This window comes from Lissotriton vulgaris, chromosome 3_1 (genome assembly GCF_964263255.1).
Source record: "Lissotriton vulgaris chromosome 3_1, aLisVul1.2, whole genome shotgun sequence".
Lineage (NCBI taxonomy): Eukaryota > Metazoa > Chordata > Amphibia > Caudata > Salamandridae > Lissotriton > Lissotriton vulgaris.
In genome coordinates, this window is record NC_141689.1 from 1,921,967,793 (window position 1) to 1,921,986,503 (window position 18,711).

Consider the following 18,711-nt stretch of genomic DNA (forward strand, 5'->3'; position numbering starts at 1 on the left):
CTTTGAACGCTGTCTTAAGCCTTCTTTTTGCGCCGCTTGTCACTTCAGCCCTCTTCTTGCGGTCTGTTTCTTCTGAAATGTTCGGCCAGTCCTGGCAAAGGGGATTAAAACACCATCAGCAGTCAGAAACTAGGAACGAAAGAAGCCTACCGGCCGCGAACAATGAGCCACAAAGATGAGGATTGCTATGTGTGACATTTTCATAATTTCAACTTAATTATGAGTGACATTTCAACAACTATGAGTGACACTTCCTCACAAGCAAAATCAAGTAATGAAGACTAAGGAAACATAATTTCAGAAATTACACCCTTTTGGGCAAGGAGATGCTCTATAGAATCATGTGTTTAAACACAGGTAGTTAAGCTAAATGGGTGTAGTTGATAACAAATATAAACCCATGTACATCTCGTAGGGAGAAAAGTGAAGAGGCGGACGGGATATCACAAGAACCATGCCACTGTGACCATTTCAGTGAAGAAATTCATGAGAGTGGGCAGAATTTCTTTACATAGGAAGAAAAGCCCCTACAGCAGAACATGTAAACAAATAATGCTGAGCAGCCAGCTACGTCATAAATATGACCATAGTTCCTTTACGCTATAGCTATAGGTATATCAGTGAATGCCTGAGGCAGGCAGTGCTCCTTCCAAGAACCGCACACAGAGTGCACATATGTTTACTTACCAGTTTGTAACGAGGACTAGGCCTTATGGGCGTCATAGAACTGTGTACATGCTGTATTCATATAGTATTGCGTCTGCTGTCAACTACTTAAGGCACCTTCAGCCCTAGAGGATCTGCTTGGAATAACAAAGGGGCATATTAAAGGGCATAACACATTCCACTCCACCTAAATGGGAGGATAACATAAAAGTGCATCTGTCAAATGTAAAGAATGGTAATACACACAGGATACCCAGGATAAATAACACAGCATGGGGCAGTGGTGACAGATGGAGCTGGTTATTGATGGCTATGAAGCCAGCACCTGAAGGTTCACCGGAAACTTAAAATGAGGCTAAAGTATACATCTAAGTTTAAACAACTCATCAAACTGACTTGAAATGCTGGTATGCCATTCACTGCCAGTACTCTGGGACAACTTCCAATAAGGCATCATCCACGCTGGTAATTTGAAACGACGTTTTATCACCTGCACCTTCGATTTAATATTGCATCTCATCCCTTTTCTATGTCACATTATGGAGGCGGGACTTAACACGTAGCTATAACACTTGCACTTTAGAACTAACTCTGCACTTTATTTCTACCTCATAGAAGTACTAAGTGGCACTGAGTAGGTGTTTGTAGAAAAGAGGAGAGGATGTGGCCGAACGGCTAGGGCGGTCCACCTCGAAGCTTGGGAACCAGGTTTGATTCTCGGCAATGATGCTCAACATCCTGTGATTCTGGGCAAATCACTTAATCTCCCCGTGCCTGATAAAAATGAATGTGTCCTTGTGTAACGCTCATGTAAAGCGCTCTGATACCTGATACCTTTGAGTCATGTTCGAGCTACATAATATTCTGCAAAAAAAAAAGACACTTGTTGAGCCTTTGCACTTTTGGCACGCCTCACCTTGGTTGGCTGAGCATTCACACCCCAGGCACGTTGTCTATAAACGTGTTAGAGAGGTTTATGGAAGTACACTCTTTTAGTGCACTGTACCCTGTGCTTGATGCTTTCTTCATCTTTCGTCCAGGTGGAGTAAGAAGAGGTAGATAATGATATTTATTGCACTGATGTCATTTTTTCTGTAACAAATCATACAAAATCAGCATATGTTTTGCTGTCATAAATGAATGGTGGCATTGTTGGACAAAGCCGAACATGACAGATGACTTGTCTTTCACATAAAAAGAAAACATTTTAATATTCTTTTTAAACATATAACACTGTAGAGGTGAAATGAGAGGCAGAAGGGGCAGTACAGAGTGTGAGTTTGTCAATTGTCAGGCAGACCCCACCTACCTTTCAAAGCCTCTAACCTATTGTGGACTTTCTGTGTTTTTCACAAGGGTAGACCAGCTCTGGTTATCATTTATTAGAGTTCCAAATACCATTTGGATGTCAAAGTATCTCACTGAATTTCTCTAAGGCAATAAACCAATCAACCAGACACCACAAACCAATATAAAAAGGCTATTCAACTAAACTACAAAAAAATGTCAATTAAAAAAAGACAATTCCTGGCACAGTCAGGGGTGGGTTATAACCCTCTACTGTGAGCACACTAAATGCACACTAAGGGGCATATAGTTACAAGGAGTTAACTCCACTAGAACATCACTTTTTCCAACGTTCTGGTGGCATTAACTCCTTTGCCTTATTTACAAGGTGGGGTTAAGCGGCATAACGTGGCTTATTGCCACCTTGTAAATAATGCCATTATTCATGCAGCACTGAGCGTGAAAGAGGCGTGCAATGGGTGTTGCAATGGGCACCCATTGCTTTTTGACACTGCCCCGTATTTACAAGGTATGAGGCAGCGCCAAAATACTGCCAAGGAAAACCTGGTCCTAAGCAGGCGATTTAATGAGGAATATTTTATTTCTCCTTGTATTTTGCTCTTTCCTTGTGCGCTGCATTCTACAGCACACATAGACAGAGAAAGCCACCTGCATTGATTGTTTATATTCAAGAAGGTGTCCCTTCTCACACATAATTGCCACTGCAGCGAAGGCGCCCTAGCTAAAAGGTGCAAGGGTGACTGCGCAGCACCAGCACTAGGGCTAACGCAGGATTGTGCTGCATTTCTGTGAATACAGAACATCCCTGAGTTTTGAAACTGTCGGAGCATGGAGTTACCAATTTTGGTATAACTCATCGCTCTGCCAGTTTCTTGTAAATATGTCCCTAAGTTCAACATTCTTTAGGGTAGGAATTCTAACATTCACAAATACCAAGTACAGATTTTGAGGCCTGGCTGTAGGCATCTTTAGCTGTGTGTCAGACATTTGTTAACAAAAATTCTGCTGGGTGTTTGGTGAATCAATCTACCTGTTACAGAGTGGTTGCATTGCCATGCACAAGGGACTAGGTTGTATCTAAAAAGTGACTTAACAATCACAGTGGTTGTATGCAGATTTTTATCCCATAGACTCAATATTATTACCAATACCACTATCAACAATACCATCAATAAAAATGCCTCCACCAGTACCACCGGCTACATCATCACCAATGGCGCCAATACAACCACCATCACTCATACCAACATCCCATCTATACCACAACCAATAATACAGCCACTAAATTCTCCAAAGTATCACTTTCATCACCAATACCACCACCAATACCACTACCACACCAACAGCAATACCACCACGGCAGCCACAAATACCACCAATCTTAATACCACTGCCCATACCACCAATGACACTGTCACAATACCACCACTTATCCAACACCAGTCAAGAATACCACCACCACCAGTACCACTCCACTATCACCAAAATATCCGCCATTGGTACCACTGCCAATACGAATACCACGACCAGCACCACTGCCAAGGATACAACCATCAATAAAAATCCAACACCACAATCACCCATATCTTCAGTGGCACCACCACCACAAATAATACCTTCACCACCAGTACCAGGCCACTCTCACCTCCAATACCATCAATGTGAATACCACCACTAAAAAACAATACGACAACTCCCACAATACCAACACTTGGCACTAACACCATCACCACCACTGCACCATACCAACATGACGAATACTAACGCCACATCACAAATACCACCACCACTTCCACCGGTACCCTCAACATCGATACCACCACTGATACCACAATATCACCACCAGCACTACTAATGCCACCACCGGTACTAGTAATACCAATACCTCCGATACAAGGCTACTTACACCATACCCCTACCAATAGCAACACCAATGACACCACTGAACGACCACAACCAATATCTCAGCACCACTATTGTCCCACCACCACCAATTCCTTTGTCAATGAACATCAGCCTTCGTTTTCAGCAACCTTTGCAGCTCCCATACCTGCATTTGCACCTCTCTATCAATGCAGTCTTAGTCCACTTACTATCTATCTGTATCACTTGCATACACCTTCCTTTCTTGTACACATTAACACTTCCTGATGTATATATAAACCCCTTTATACCTTCAAAGTCCAGGAATAATGCATATGTAATTCCTGTTTCCCAAACACCCAAGAATACCATGCGACTTGCCACTCACACTCTCCAGACATTTGTCATGTCATGCACCTGCAAAAGCTCACTTGGTATTCTCAGGGGCTCGTATACACTGAAATTAAATGCACATATGAGAATCTTATTGTATACACATAGTAGGCAGTAGTGCAAAACATAGCCAAATATTCCTTAACTTAGCAGGTCCCAGCTTCAATACATGAGGGAAAGGTACAACCTAATGTGACCCTCAACCCCAAAAACAGCTGACTACCTAATCTTATATTCCAAATTGAGATCACTTACAAACAGGTGAAAAAACATTATTAAGCACTGTCTATTCTGCATTTTCATAGTCTCCTCCCATACTCTTCTCTCCTCTCTTTGCTTCTCCCCCCTCTACTTGTTGCTCTCGATCTCTGTTTGCATTAGGATGCCTTTACCACCTGACGCAGGATATTAAAGCTCACATCCAAGTACAATTTAAGAACAATTGTGGAAGTGAGATCAGCACTAAATTATTCCTAAATTACATTAGAAGGGAGCTTTCCGCAAGATTGTGGATTTTTTCCCCATAAGCTGATGTAGTTAAATATTACAAAGACTTTGAGAAATATGTAGCTTAGTAAGAAGCAAGCACAGAATAAACTCCTTGCTGTTAGCTGCCAGTAAAAGCTTATTGTATTGAAGGAAATCCACTTACCCAAGTCACAGTTAGTGGCTTGCGCTCTTCACTCTCTAAAAAGGTTTACGTCAAGTATTCCAATGATCTGAATAAACATCAAATCTTTTGCTTTGGATTCTTGCTGGAATACTCCCTCCCATTTAAAAAGCATTATAATATAGAAAATGTTTACATTTACCCCAAGCTCCAGACTGGATTGTTTCAACTGTGAGGGGAAGATTTTCAACACACTCCTGGATAGTCTTAAAAGCGAATTTACAAACCTATAAGTTAAGAGTAGGTCAATCATTTCCCAGCCTATGCTTAACTGGAATTTCCAGTCTTGACTATATCCTCATAGGATGAATAAAAACAGTTCTCACTCACCTAAGGACACTGCGGATAGATGAGAAATACAAGTTTTAACTAATTCTGAAACTTCTCCCGATGAAGATCAGAGTAACTCAGAAATTTGGCCAAAATACAGTGGGCAGCTAGTTTTATAAGTATTGTATGTAAACTGATTTAAATATTTTGAGAATACCCATGCTATGGAAGCGGGCATTTTCACCACGCTTTATTGTATGCTTGAGTGATGAATGATGTGTATTATGAAAGGAAGATGAAATATTATTCACATTCATATAAATATTTGACATTCATACATACTCGTGTGTATTAATGCATTTGAAGTTTGTGATGGTTGGTATGTAGCATAGAACATCTTTTCCAAAATATTTACTTATATGGTCTAAATAATTACATTTTTGGTGAGTTCAGTGCGGGAAATGAGGAGGATCTAGTCGGATTCTGAACCCTGTAGCTTTTATTGAGCTGTAACCTGGATCCGGACTGGCTGCACTGAAATATGCTGATTTTGTTCTTCTAATTTGCTGACACCAGGACACATTTATCGGTGTCTGCATATTGTCACCTTCCTATTATCAGCAGCAAAGTGCAGCCAGTGAGAGGACTTTCTTATTTTCACCTTCAGCTGGGCCCAACACAAAGGTCTGATTTAAAGGACCAGAAACCCTTCTTTTGTTCTAGTATCATCCTGGCTGGAAGCTATACAGAGCCTAATACATAGATACCATTGCAATGAAATATATCACTTCATGAGTACTTCAGAGAAACTGTGATTTGGAGGCAGATTTTTATTTTTATTCATCCCTTATATGTAAGAAATATGCAAGTGCTTTAAGAATATCAGATGTCACTGTCTATATGAATAATTACCCAAATAGAGATCTGAGCAGTGTAGGAGAGTAGGGTCTGCAATCCTATGATCACCCAGATTTTTTGCTTTTGTTTCACTGGTTTACGACTTTCTCTGGCTGTGGCCCTGCCAATCAGACCCACAGCCTAGCTGTTCTCTCGCTAAATTGATGTGTGTACCTTAGGTGCATTAGCCAATTGGAACTGGGCCACCTTGTCAGACCCTGTAACTCGGGGCATCGGTGTACCCAGGGCCTACCAGGGGCTGAAGCATGTATTATGCCACCCCTGGATGGCCATCTAAATCTGACACAACTGGCTGCGCGACAGCTGGGGCAACGTGGCGTACTCGCCCGTTGCTTTAGATATAGTATACCTATATCTAACCCTAAAATGGACACCCGATTTCCTATCAGTCACTCCTATGGCAGGCCTTGACAATCCTGAAGGCAGAGTGCGTGGAATCGTGTGAATTGGGCTCTGGCACGAGCCGAGCCCGGTTGCAGCTTGCGGAACCAAGACCCAATGGCTGTTCCATGATAACGCGTACCATATCGATAACTTCGGTATCGCGGTATCAAGACATGTCGAGTAAGGTGTCATACGGATCGGGATGCTGACCCCTCACCAATGCTGGCGACGAGGTTAGCATTCCGCCCTTCTAGAGGGACACGACACTTACGTAACTGTGAACCCCGGTTAAAGTTAACTGAAGCCTCAGCTCCACAAAATGGATGCTGCCACCACAGACACGAGTCTGACCTCCTGCTGCTGGGAGTCCTTCCAGCGAGGAGAGATTGGACAAAGGGTTTCCTGGCCGGGGCGGTGTTCGCACCATCCCAGACAGGGTTTTGTGTATCCTGGGTAGGCAGGGCTTTACAAGAAGGTGACTGCGGAGTGGCACCCCGGTGCTCACTACGCATCTGCCGGCTAGAACCAGTTCCAGGGGCGCCCAGCCCCTGACCTGGGGAAAGTCCGGCAGGGGAGAGGGGTGTAACTACCCCCCTTCCTGGTCCCACCCCTAGGGCAGGACCTAGTCACGTACCCACACCTTTCTTTAGGATAAAGGCAGGAGCGGGGACCCTTCCAAATTAGATCATCTTTGAATCAAGAATACTTTCTACGAAAGGAACTCTCGACTTCTTCTCAAGATTTCTCCCTTGTGGCTAAGGAGTAGTCACCCTGCATCCGCAGGCACCATCTAAGAACTCTGCGGTTTGCTGCAAGTCCTTCCTCAGGAATCCGACTGCCCAGCTCGACGAGAACCGGCTTCCCTGGCACCTCTGACCTCTACCCGCATCGTCAGCTCAGCTGAGATCCGTGGGTGCGACGAGACCTCGAGGGACCGGCCATCATCAAAACCTGCCCGCTTTCTTAAACCAGAACGACCGCCGAGGGATCCTCTGGTGAGTGCTTTTGGGTCCGAGAAGCCCCGACCCTGAGCAGCTCCAGCACCGAAGTGCAGCCTCCCAGCATCTCCACGATCTGCGTGGGGCCCTTCTGCTCTTGCCGCTCAACCCGTTGTCTGGTTACTAGCCGCTGGCTTGTGACCTTCTTGACGACATCCGACAACCAACGCTGCTGGTCTGGTTGCTCCAGACTGGCCTTTGCTCCCTTCTGAGAGAGGAGCACTCCGGACCCTCCTGGTCCACTCACGACGCCATTTCAGGCCCACCACGTGGCCCTGAATTTGCCAAGGCTTGTTGCCCCAATCCTGGGCCCAGCGACGCCGACAGCATCAACCTTCGTGGGACAGCTCGCACCTCCATTCCGGTCGCCGACAACGCCTCCTGGTCCGTGAGACTGCAGAGCCTAGCGTCGCCCACTCACCTAGTCGAGGTGACGATCATCCGGGGCCCTCCTGGTACCCTCTGACTACTGGCTAGTCGTTACGAACTTGGTCCCCTCTGCTTTCAGGTGTCATCCATCTCTGATCCAGGCTTGGATCTCTACGAACTATCTCCACTGGTCGCCGGCCAGCAACTCCTTCCTTCTGGCTCCTGGCTCGTCAGCGAGGACTCCCGACGTCTGTAAAGACTTGTGCAGCCGCAGCCCTTGGGCTAGGTAACTTCGGCATTTCAGTGCCCGCATAGCCGCCTTATTTAAGGGTCCCGAGTCCCTATCGCTTCCGACTTGCCTTATCGGGTCCGCCCGAGACCACTAAACTTTCCGTGCCCTCGGGCACTTGTATTGATTGTGCACTTGAAGTATTTTCCAAAGAGTTTCGTTGTGTGCTTAGTACCCTGTCCTCATAAAGAGTACAGGGCTGTTGTGATTCTAAATAAATACACTGTTTACTTTCATAACACTTGTGTGGTGTCCTTTCACTTGGTGTTCAAGGGGTATGTGATGGTATAACAGCTGGCTTAACACGCCCTCTAGAGTTTAGCCCGAAGACTGCTCGTATCCACGCTACTAGGATAGCTGGTCTAAGGTTGACTTACAACCAATCACCATAAGGGTCGTTTGGACTGATGCATAGTGATCACTAGAATAGTGAGCACTGCATATCAGGCCAACTTCTCACAAGCAGCACCTGCTATTTTTTTTCTTTTATAGAGCTGCTCTTCTTACCATAGTATCTCTGTGTGATATACGTGACACATATCATTCTACCAAGGCAATAAAGCATACATGTGTGAAAATCAATCTACAAGAAAGGTTACATAAGACAATGAAGGACACAAAATAGGAGTCACATTTCGTCCATACTGGTGGACATTATATGTTAAGAGTGCATTGTTGGGAGAAACACAAGTAAGGATTTAAAATGTAATGCAGTGGTTGAAGTTGTCTCTCCTATTAAGAATGTTTTACTACCCAAGAGAACCATATTAGTAACCACAGAATAACGATTGAGTGAAAAAAAAACAAAAAGGTTCAATACCCATGCCTTGCACTTTGATGAAGCTCCTTGGTGTGGGTTTATAACTCGCTGTGTTATATTAGAAGGATTGCAAATTATAAACTGCAAGTAACAAAAGGGTATCTGCATCAAAAGCATTAACGCACTCACCGACCGACATAAAATAGAAATCTGTGATCTGCATGTTACATATTTTTCCTTTGCATCAGGCATATTAACCCCCTGTGCTACTTTGGGTGAAAACGGCGACTGAACAAAACACAGCGGTCTCCAACAAATGCATTAACCCCGAGAACGGTGTTACTAGTATCATTATTATCTCCTGAAAATGACTGGGTGCACAAAGATATCTGAAGAAGGTGTCGCAACCCCAGGAGATAGTCTAAAGTAAAAATATTGGAGCCCTTTGCTGCAGAACTTTAAAAAAAATAAACAAATAAATTGACTGTCAGCCTTTCCTTTTCTTGACTCGGCCCCTCGTAATTTCATCCCATTTCCACTGCCCACCATGACTCCCAGACCTTGGGTTCCCAGAGAGAACTTTTTACTAATCCCAGCACATTTTCGCATGCGTGTAGCGCAAGGCTAACAACGAGGTACAAGGGCGCCCTTGATATGAAAGAAATCATGTAATTCACCACCGAGCGGGATTGTACCAAGGCAGGCACTCACGGGGACACCTCAGACTCCTCGCTGCCACCTGTTACCACAGACGCATCTCACGTTCATTTGCATACTTCCTCCTCAGTGTTGGTGCCAAGGCTCGCCAGCTTAATCTGAAAAGAAAAGAACGTTTATTGGCAGCTCTGCGACCCCCCCCCCCAACACCAACCCATCCCCCACCAGCTCCTACCGCGCTGACGCTATGGTTGATGTTAATGAGACGCCGCTCTTACTGGAGGTGCTCGTGTCATACTTAAAACATGACCCATGCGATCGCAGTTGATCAAAATCGATAAATCCATAGGTCACCACGGGTCACAGCCCGGTACCCGCCTTAGTCAATAATGAATTATGCATGTAGCCGTATTGATTTGTAACAAACACACGTAATTGGACGTATAAGCCCTGCAAATGTGATACATTTTTGAACTGGGACCCATATGAAGAAATGAACCATAAATAATTGTTTTAGGGTTGCTGTAATCCACATGTGAACTATATATGACGTCGTCGTCGCTAGATAACCTCAAGATTTCAACCAAGATACGCAAATAATTGAGGAAAGTAGCCTTGTAGTTCTCTCGCTTGGTGCAATTCTATAGTCGCAGTTTAATTTTAATTGTGAATAATTTCGTCAATCACATGTATTTTAACCCCATCCCTGTGGGGGTAATTCCCCCACGGTGCGGGGGTGTGGTGGTGGGTGGGTGAGCGCGGCGCCGCGTTGATCGTGACGAGACCAGCTCGTCATGAGTCACGGTGGAGCTTTGCTCATGACGAGTTGGTCTCGTCACGACCTCGCCCACTGATTAATTTGCCCGCACAGGCGTGGAATCAATCGCGCGTGGGCAGAGTGGAGCCGTTATGACGAGACCAGCTCGTCATGAACACAGCTCCACTGTGACTCATGACGAGCTGGTCTTGTCATGGGCACCGAAGAGGTTAAACACTCCCAACCTTAAACCTTTCCCTCTATTTTAATTAGTTTTTTACACTCCAGAGGAACCTATTACCAGGGCGAGGCTGTCACTTTCACATATCTCGGTACCGGGAATGCAAGTGTGTGGCTTTGCTAGGCATGACCTCGGCAATTCTAAGTGTAGCGCAAGAGGACCAGCTGATGTAAATGTAAATGTACATGTATTTATATAGCGCAAATCACCCACGTCGCAGGTATATAAGCGCTTGCTTAGGGAACCCGTCCTGGTATTCCCCTGTGAGATAACCCCGGCAGGGTATCCACAATGTGAAAGCCAGGCATCCCGCCACGAGGGGCCGTTGTGGAGATTAAGCAAGCTATTGCCCAGAGTCGCAGAGTGTGAACCCGTGAGTCGAGTAGGCACCGGAGCGAGAATTATCGAGTCCGTGGAATTATTGAGCCCAAGCCCCGTCGAGGCGGGGAATTGAACCCTGATCCAGGGCCGATCTCAGCTTCCGGGTCTGCCGCCTCTAACCCCTGAGCCACACTTCTCCAGCAGCAATAGCGAATCACCATTCACTTGTTGTGACATGTGTGGATTGAGCTTAAAACTAAGGTAAAGAGAAGATCGAATGTCACCTTTTGGGACACTTTCAAACACAAGTAGATGTTCCATCACACAGTGTGCTCTACATGTCTCTTTATTACCCAGCATGAGAGAAGCGCTGGGATTGGCCTGAGCCGGCTGGTTTTGCACTCCGACGGGGGCTGCAAGCCTGTGCCTGCTGTTCTCCACCCGGCGACGCAGCTCGTGTTGGAGAGATATCAGTGCGCATGTCAGTTTGGCCTTCCTAAAACAGCCGACCAATCCGACATAAGCACTTGCAGCAGCGCCCACCTCTCCCCCACCGTGCTTGCTGCAATGCTGGCATGAGGATGGACCCGCCCCCAACACTCGGCTCCGAGAAGAAAAATAAAATGATGAAAAAAACTTGTGTTATCATTTTATTTTTCAAGTTTGCATCTGCTGGCAGTGGGGCGACACTCCTTCACCATAATGAAGGAGCCGCTGCTGGTAACTAGTTTCATCAAATGATGTGTGACTGCCCAGAGCAGTAATATTTACTTGGATTGATGTGGTTGGCAACACGTTGCCAATGGACAAAAAAAACAGGAGCCCAAGAGGTGCCTATACTCGTCTTCCCATGATTCTCATCTTGATTTTTCTGATTTGTGTTCCTCCAGTGTCGCCTCTTTGCCAATGATTTGTGTATTATTTCTTACGGAAAATGTTGACCCTACTGAAAACTGTATTGTAGAACACTATTGTGCAATTTTGAGTAAGTTATTAGAATGTAAAATGCTCTGTTGAGCAGTTATTCAGACGCCACTGACCATGAAGGAGCTAGATACGACGACCCACTGCCTGTATTGAGCCTGCAATCAATACACATCTAACTACTCTACATGTGTGAACATGTGATATCTTAAAGGGGTGAACTCTGTTTTCTTTTAACAGGGATTTTTGTTTCTCTTATTTAGCCCCAAGTTATGCCTCTAGTTTACCTGTGTTTCCTCTTACTCTGCCTTCTACCAATGCCACGCTGTTGTGTTTGTTTTTTCAGGTGAACCCGAATTCAAGTATGTGGCAAACATGCATGGGAACGAGGCGGTGGGCAGGGAGCTGCTTATCTTCTTGGCACAGTACCTCTGTAATGAGTATCAGAAGGGCAACCAGACGATTATCAATCTTATCCACAGCACCCGCATCCACATCATGCCCTCCTTGAACCCCGACGGCTTTGAGAAGGCGGCGTCACAGGTTAGTGAGACGCTTTACCTCTGTACATTAACTTAGAGTTACAAACAGAATATGAAGGGAATGCACCAGTGTGTTTACGACAGTACAGTAAGACTTGAAAGAAGATCATTTTACATCTTCCCCATCCTCTTGTCTGTCGGGGGCTGGACGGGTCTGGGGCCAGGAACACTGCCATCTACCATCAAACCACCGGGTAAACCATTTATTCCCCATAACCTATGGGTGGTCACCCTATTCTGAAGAGACCTGCTGTTCACTGCTTGCCATCAAATCACTTTAATTTACTTTACTCCTGCAGGTTCTGGCTAGCAATATCCTAGGACTGCTCCTTGATATCACCCAGTGACGTTCACAGAAAAGATTACCATAATGCAGTCTGTTCCGATTCCTGGTAGGTCTCACTCTCCGGCCCCGTCCACTTTCACCCATGTCTGTTCAGGTCCATTGGACCTCAGAATGGATGACTAAGGGCCAGATGTACATCGATTTTTCCAGGTTGCAAATGGCTCGATTCGCAGAATGGGGCTGTTTGCAACCAGAAAACTGCCTTTTTCTATGTACCAAACTGTAGTATCCTCAGGTTGTACATATGTTCCTTTACTCCTCTGCATCTATATGCTCAGACAGTGTCAGTGTTCCGGTTAGAATGTTAGTGTGAGTGGAATGCTTGGGGGCCTGGTGTATGAGTGTTGTCAGTTGAGGATGGGCTGAGCAGCTAGGAGGCTGCTCCTGGTGGGGCTTGATGGAACTTCATCTAGAACTTAATAAACTTAATCTACATTTACCTGGCCACGTCTACAGCGTCTATTTTTGACACCTGAACATGTGGGACCAGCCCACTACAGTAACCCTATTTTGCGATTCAGTAACCTAATACCAAATCGCAAAATGGATTAGAAATTCAGAATAAGGAAGGGTCGTGTTAAGGGCGTCCCTTCCTAATAGCGACTCGCAGTGATATGTGTGAATGTTTTGCGACTGAAATATAGTTGCAAAACATTTGCATTATACCGCCTACATCAATTAGGTGGTAACACATTTGCAAACTGGAATTGGTCCTCAAGGAGCTCCTTCCCCTTTGTGAATGGGTGCGAAAACTTTTTTTAATGACAGGCAGTGATCCCACCGATCCTGTCTACTCTTAAAAAATGAAAAAAAAAACTTTTCATCTTCTTTTTTTAAAAACACATCCAGTTTTTCCTTAAGGAAAATGGACTGCATTTAAAAAAACATAAAGTTGCTGTATTTAAAAGCAAACACAGACATCATGGTCTGTTGTCTTCAGCAGACCACCATCCCTATGTTTTTAGCGATTTCCAATGGGCCCCAAATTGCGACCTACCTCATGAATATTAATGAGCTATGTCAATTGCGACCCACTGGGAATCGCAGACAGTATAAAACACACTGTTGTACACAGTTGTTTCTATTTCCAACTAGCGAATCACAAAAATTCGCTATTAGGTAATGGCAAACCAGAATCTATGTACATCTGGCCCTCTATGCGGTAACCACAAAAGATGGACTGTAACATACATGAACACCATATATGGACTCTCATTACCGATCTAGGCTGCCAGCATACTAAAAACGGTAAACGTAGCATCTGTTTCTCACCTCTCTTCAATCATCCACCGATAAGCGCTGAGCCCTGTAACACCATAACCGCACGGTGTCATCACTCACGACATGGAAGCACTTCCAAACTAGGATCAAAAGAAGAGCAGCATTCTTCTGACCACATATCCTGCAAGATGTAGCACACTACCGCGGGAGCAAGGGATTCAGCACCCCCATATGGATAAAGAAATGTCACACCAAAATTTCAAAGCAATCTTTTCACTCATAATTATTTGCATTTATCTTCAGATTCGTTTTTGTGTTGACTGAAGTGGAAAGTATGGCGGTAGCGCCACCTTGTGGTTTGATGGAAATATACTACTCTACCTACTTACTAAATAATTATTTTCAACCTGGTCTGTACCAAGCATGTCCCCTTTGTTGGATATTTTCCGTTCTAATTGTTCTACTTCTCACTGCTTGTTATCTTTGATTCGTGAGTGTTGAAGCCAAATTTACCCTCGCATTTCTTTCCGGCGTGTAGTTTTGGTGAGGTTTTGCCTTTCACGTCGTTGAAATCGACTCAAGCATTTGTTTTTGTCATTTTGATTAATAATATGTTCCCACGACAATGAAGGGTGCCCCTAGAGTCTGTGTTGTTAACTTGATTGTTGCGTGGAAAACCATTTGCAGTGGTAGCTCGCCTAAGCAAATTCTGCGTGACCTGTTGTGCAGTTATTCACTAACCTCGTCTCCCGTCAGTGTTTTGTTCTCAAAGGTCCCCTCTCTTGAGCCCCTGCTATGCACTATCACCAGTGCTTTAAATGGAAAAAAATAAGTGCAGGTACTCACCAAATTGAGGCGTGGACTAGGGGGTGGGGCTTTGGGGGCGGGGCTATAGGCAGCGCAAAGGGATCCGGCAAGGGGCACACATTTAATGTGATTGAGATTTAATTGGTGTGCAGATGTGCATAATGATACGAAAGCATTTCTGGTATATTTTGATTATTCTTTTAGAGAGTGATGGGGTGAAAGATCTCAATCCCTTACTCGCCAAAAAAAGTAGCATGTCGTTTTCTCTTGTTCTTGCCCTGGACAGGGGGTGCAACCCCTAACCCCCTAAGGTAAGTACGAATCAACAGGTTTGTCAGGGCAAGATGCTTTTCATCTATGATTTTTCCTGGAAGAAATTCCAATTATGCATTCAAAGTATTTGAAGGTTTATTCGTACTCTGTTCACCAGAGTGGGTGAGAAGAAAAAACAGCCAACACGTGTTTCGCCCCTTACATGGCCATCCGGCCCGGGGCTTCCTCAGGGCGTATGAAGTTGGATAAGGTCTGTCAGCATCGTAGAAAGTAAGTGGTTCTTAAGATTCTCAATTATGGGCATAATGCCGTGCGAAGTCTCTGTAATCCGGTGGCGTCGGTAGCATCTTACCCTGACAAACCTGTTGATACTTGATTATTCCATTTCCCTTATACGTACAAAAGGGTACATGTATCAATAAAGTGGGCTTCTCGTGGTGCAACACGTAGATCACATATGAATTGCACAAGATATTTTTCTGAACATTTTTTGGAAAGGTTTAACTATGGTTAACCCTCTTATCTCATTGCCACTTAGCAGAAATCACCCAGCCTCTCCTATGCGGCAGAGCTTTGCCTCAAAGCTCCTTACCTGCTGTAAAGTTTGATTACCTCTTTCTGGAGTCGGGCAAGCTGCTGAAAGCTTGAGCTAGGATGCCTGGGTCTAGCTCTGTTTCAGGCTCTCATGCAATCTCAAGCCAAAAATAAACTGAACTGACTGGATGCATTCCAAAAAACTAAAACTGAACGGGGAAAAGACTGAGCTTATTATTTTTGGTGATCATAAGGAACTTTGGGGTCCCACTCACTGGCCGGCAGAAATGGGTCCGTCCCCGGTTGCGGTACAATCTGCACGCAACCTTGGGATAATAATTGACGACAAACAGTTAATGCATGTGCAGACAGCCAACACGGCCTCAACCTGTTTCGCCATCCTTAAATGGTTGAGGAAAATACTATGGCAACTCCCGGAAGGGGTGCAGAGAACAGTACTGCAGGCCTTAATTGGCTCTAGACTGGACTACGGGAACATCCTATACCTAGGTGCCACTAAAGACACTATAAACCGACTGCAGGTCATTCAAAATGCCGCAGCTAGGCTGCTTCTCCATCTCCCTGGGCGCACGAGTGTTGCGGAACATGAAGAAGCTACATTGGCTGAAGATAGCCAACAGAGTGAAAGTCAAAGCACTATGCTATATGTTCAGGATCAACACAGGGGAAGCACCCGCCTATTTATGTAAGCTGGCCCAGAAATACTTACCCTCTCGAAACCTTCGGTCTTTGTATCAGGCCAAATTTGCTGTCCCCAGGTTTAAACAGGTACTTTGGGCGGACGCTCCTTCGCTTACCTGGCCCCAGTCCTCTGGAATTCACTCCCGCTCAAACTACGTCTGGAACCCAGTTACACCCAATACCGGAAGGGTGTGAAAGCCTGGCTATTTAACCAATGGTGTCCACATTCTTTTTTTATGGGAAAGTCAGATCCAAGGCGTCGGGAAACCCTCAGGGTAGCTGCTGCGCCATATAAATGCAATAAATAAAATAAATAAATAACTGTGATAGTGCATGTGCCTGCTAACCAAACTCTAATCTCATGTGCAGAGAATAAAGACAAAATAGTGACCTCAATTGCAATACAGGAGAGAAAGAAAGATGAAGCCATCTAGAGGCTGAATTGCACAATGTCATAGCAGAAATTCTGGGATCAATCCCAGCTTCCCCGCTGGACCAAATTGTGTGATAGCAGACAAATATTTTATCTCACCAAGCCTCCATTTTCTTTGTTAGCACACATGATAGTATATTCAAATGCACAAGTTCCAGATGTGTGTGGTACAATCACATCTTGTGTTAGATTTAATTCAATATAATGTTGCTTAATTCATGAAATGAAAATAGGCCATATACGATATACACCTGAATAGTGATCTGTTTCCTAGATCACTAATGGCATTATCCTCATGGTGGGAGCACAGACTCCTCTCAATGCTGTAATATAAGCTTATGCATCAAGGTGAAATGCTTGCACATGAAACAAATACACTTTTATTTCAATGGTAATGTTTACAGGGCTCGAGTTATGTATGAGCTTTTAAGGCCAAGCCAGACTTCCTACTTCGGCTCTGACTGGGCTTGCCTTGTTAATTTGTTGGTTCGCCCACCTCTACCCTTCCCAGAGCCCCTCCATTAACCTAAAACAGCCTGTAAAAAAACAAAATACAATTGTGTTAAAACACTGCTGAGAAAGTAGATCTGCACTGAAGAGAGAGTGGCCTTGCACTAGCTACAACGCACTCTTTCACATGAGCTTCATGGGCAGAGTGTGGTAATACAGGGCTTGTCGGGTTTCAAACTATATACCTGCAGTGCTGGACACTGCAGAAAACACTCACTCATGCAAGAACACACTCAGAGACATTTGTGCACGCACCCAGGGAATTTAGTACCTGTCTTTTAGAAGCGCTTACATTATTTATTTATTTTTGCCGTTTTATATAGCGCAAACTCAACCTGAAGGTATCAGAGCGCTTTACATGAGCACCACTTGCATTACAGACAGACAAATTCAGTTTTAGGCACAGGCAGATTAAGTGTATTTTCAGAATCACAGGATGCTTTAGCCTCCCGCCAAGACCCAAACCTGGTTCCTCGGCTTCAAAGTTGGCCACTCTAGCCATTAAGCCACACCCTCTCTCTGTTGCTTTGTTGGTTCCACTGTCCTTCTCTATGTTGCTTCCATTATCCCCCACTCCTGCTTGCTTTAAAAGAAACAAAACACGTTAGCATTTTTATTTTATTTTTAGTTACCAATCCAACCCGGATCAGTAACTAAAAAGAAAAAAGAACAACTGCATTATTTTGTAGGCGAGCACATGCTGTGGCGGGCACTTCTACAAAATCATACAAGGCGCCCCATTAAAGTATTAAAAAAAACTTTAGCCACTTTGCGCCGCATCTGGGGTGCTGCACTATGTGGCAACATTTTTTTTGACAAAGCCAATAGGTCACTACAGTGGGACCTATTTGGTTTACCAATGCTAGTTACTACTTTTTTCCTAACATTGGCAAAGGACATAAGACAAACTTTAATGTCATAAGCAGCATGTAAGTGTGCAATGCATGTAAATAGCATTTGTGACTGTCTGTGTTTATAAGCCTTGGTATATTGAAGCCAGATCTGCAGATATGGCCAAAGCTGATTTTTATACAGTGTTTCCATATCTGTCAAGTGAACCCCTGTCCTGGAGACGACTTTTAGACAGCCCTGATTCTGCAGCCAACAGCACCAAAACAATGCCACCCTATTCCAGCTCATTCCCCATTGCCACGCGCTTCACCTTCCAATGGGAGGAGCTTTTAAAAGGTCAATGTAGACACAAATGAAAGTCTATTTGGTAGCGACCACCAGGAGAATAATACAGGCATCCAGTGCAAAGCACTCATAGGAAAGAGCAGCCACGTCTTCCCATAACTTGGAGGGCTAAGCTGCAGCAGGGGCGGCTCTAGTCTCATGGCAGCCCTGGGCAGGGAGCGTAGGTATGGGGCCCCGGAAGAGGGGATCCGGGCGGGGCGGAGCCCCCCGGAGCTTAGGAAGGTCTTTTAATAAAACGTTGAAGTGGAACAGAGCCGGAGGCCGCCAAATCCCTGCCAGGGGCCGCCAGGCAAATATGTAGCCATCCTCAGAGGATTTTTATATTGAGGATATATATTGGCGTGGCAGCCCCTGGGGT

The 18,711-nt window shown here is 44.8% G+C and overlaps 1 protein-coding gene across 1 annotated transcript in view; it reads left to right on the plus strand.

Annotated features, from left to right (window-relative positions):
• CPE (carboxypeptidase E) overlaps nucleotides 1-18,711 on the plus strand; it is a 359,008-nt gene that overhangs the window by 191,115 nt on the left and 149,182 nt on the right. The window contains exon 2 of the mRNA XM_086962397.1: nucleotides 12,135-12,331. Within this exon, the coding sequence (XP_086818523.1) occupies nucleotides 12,135-12,331 (197 nt within the window). The remainder of the gene's footprint in view (nucleotides 1-12,134; nucleotides 12,332-18,711) is intronic.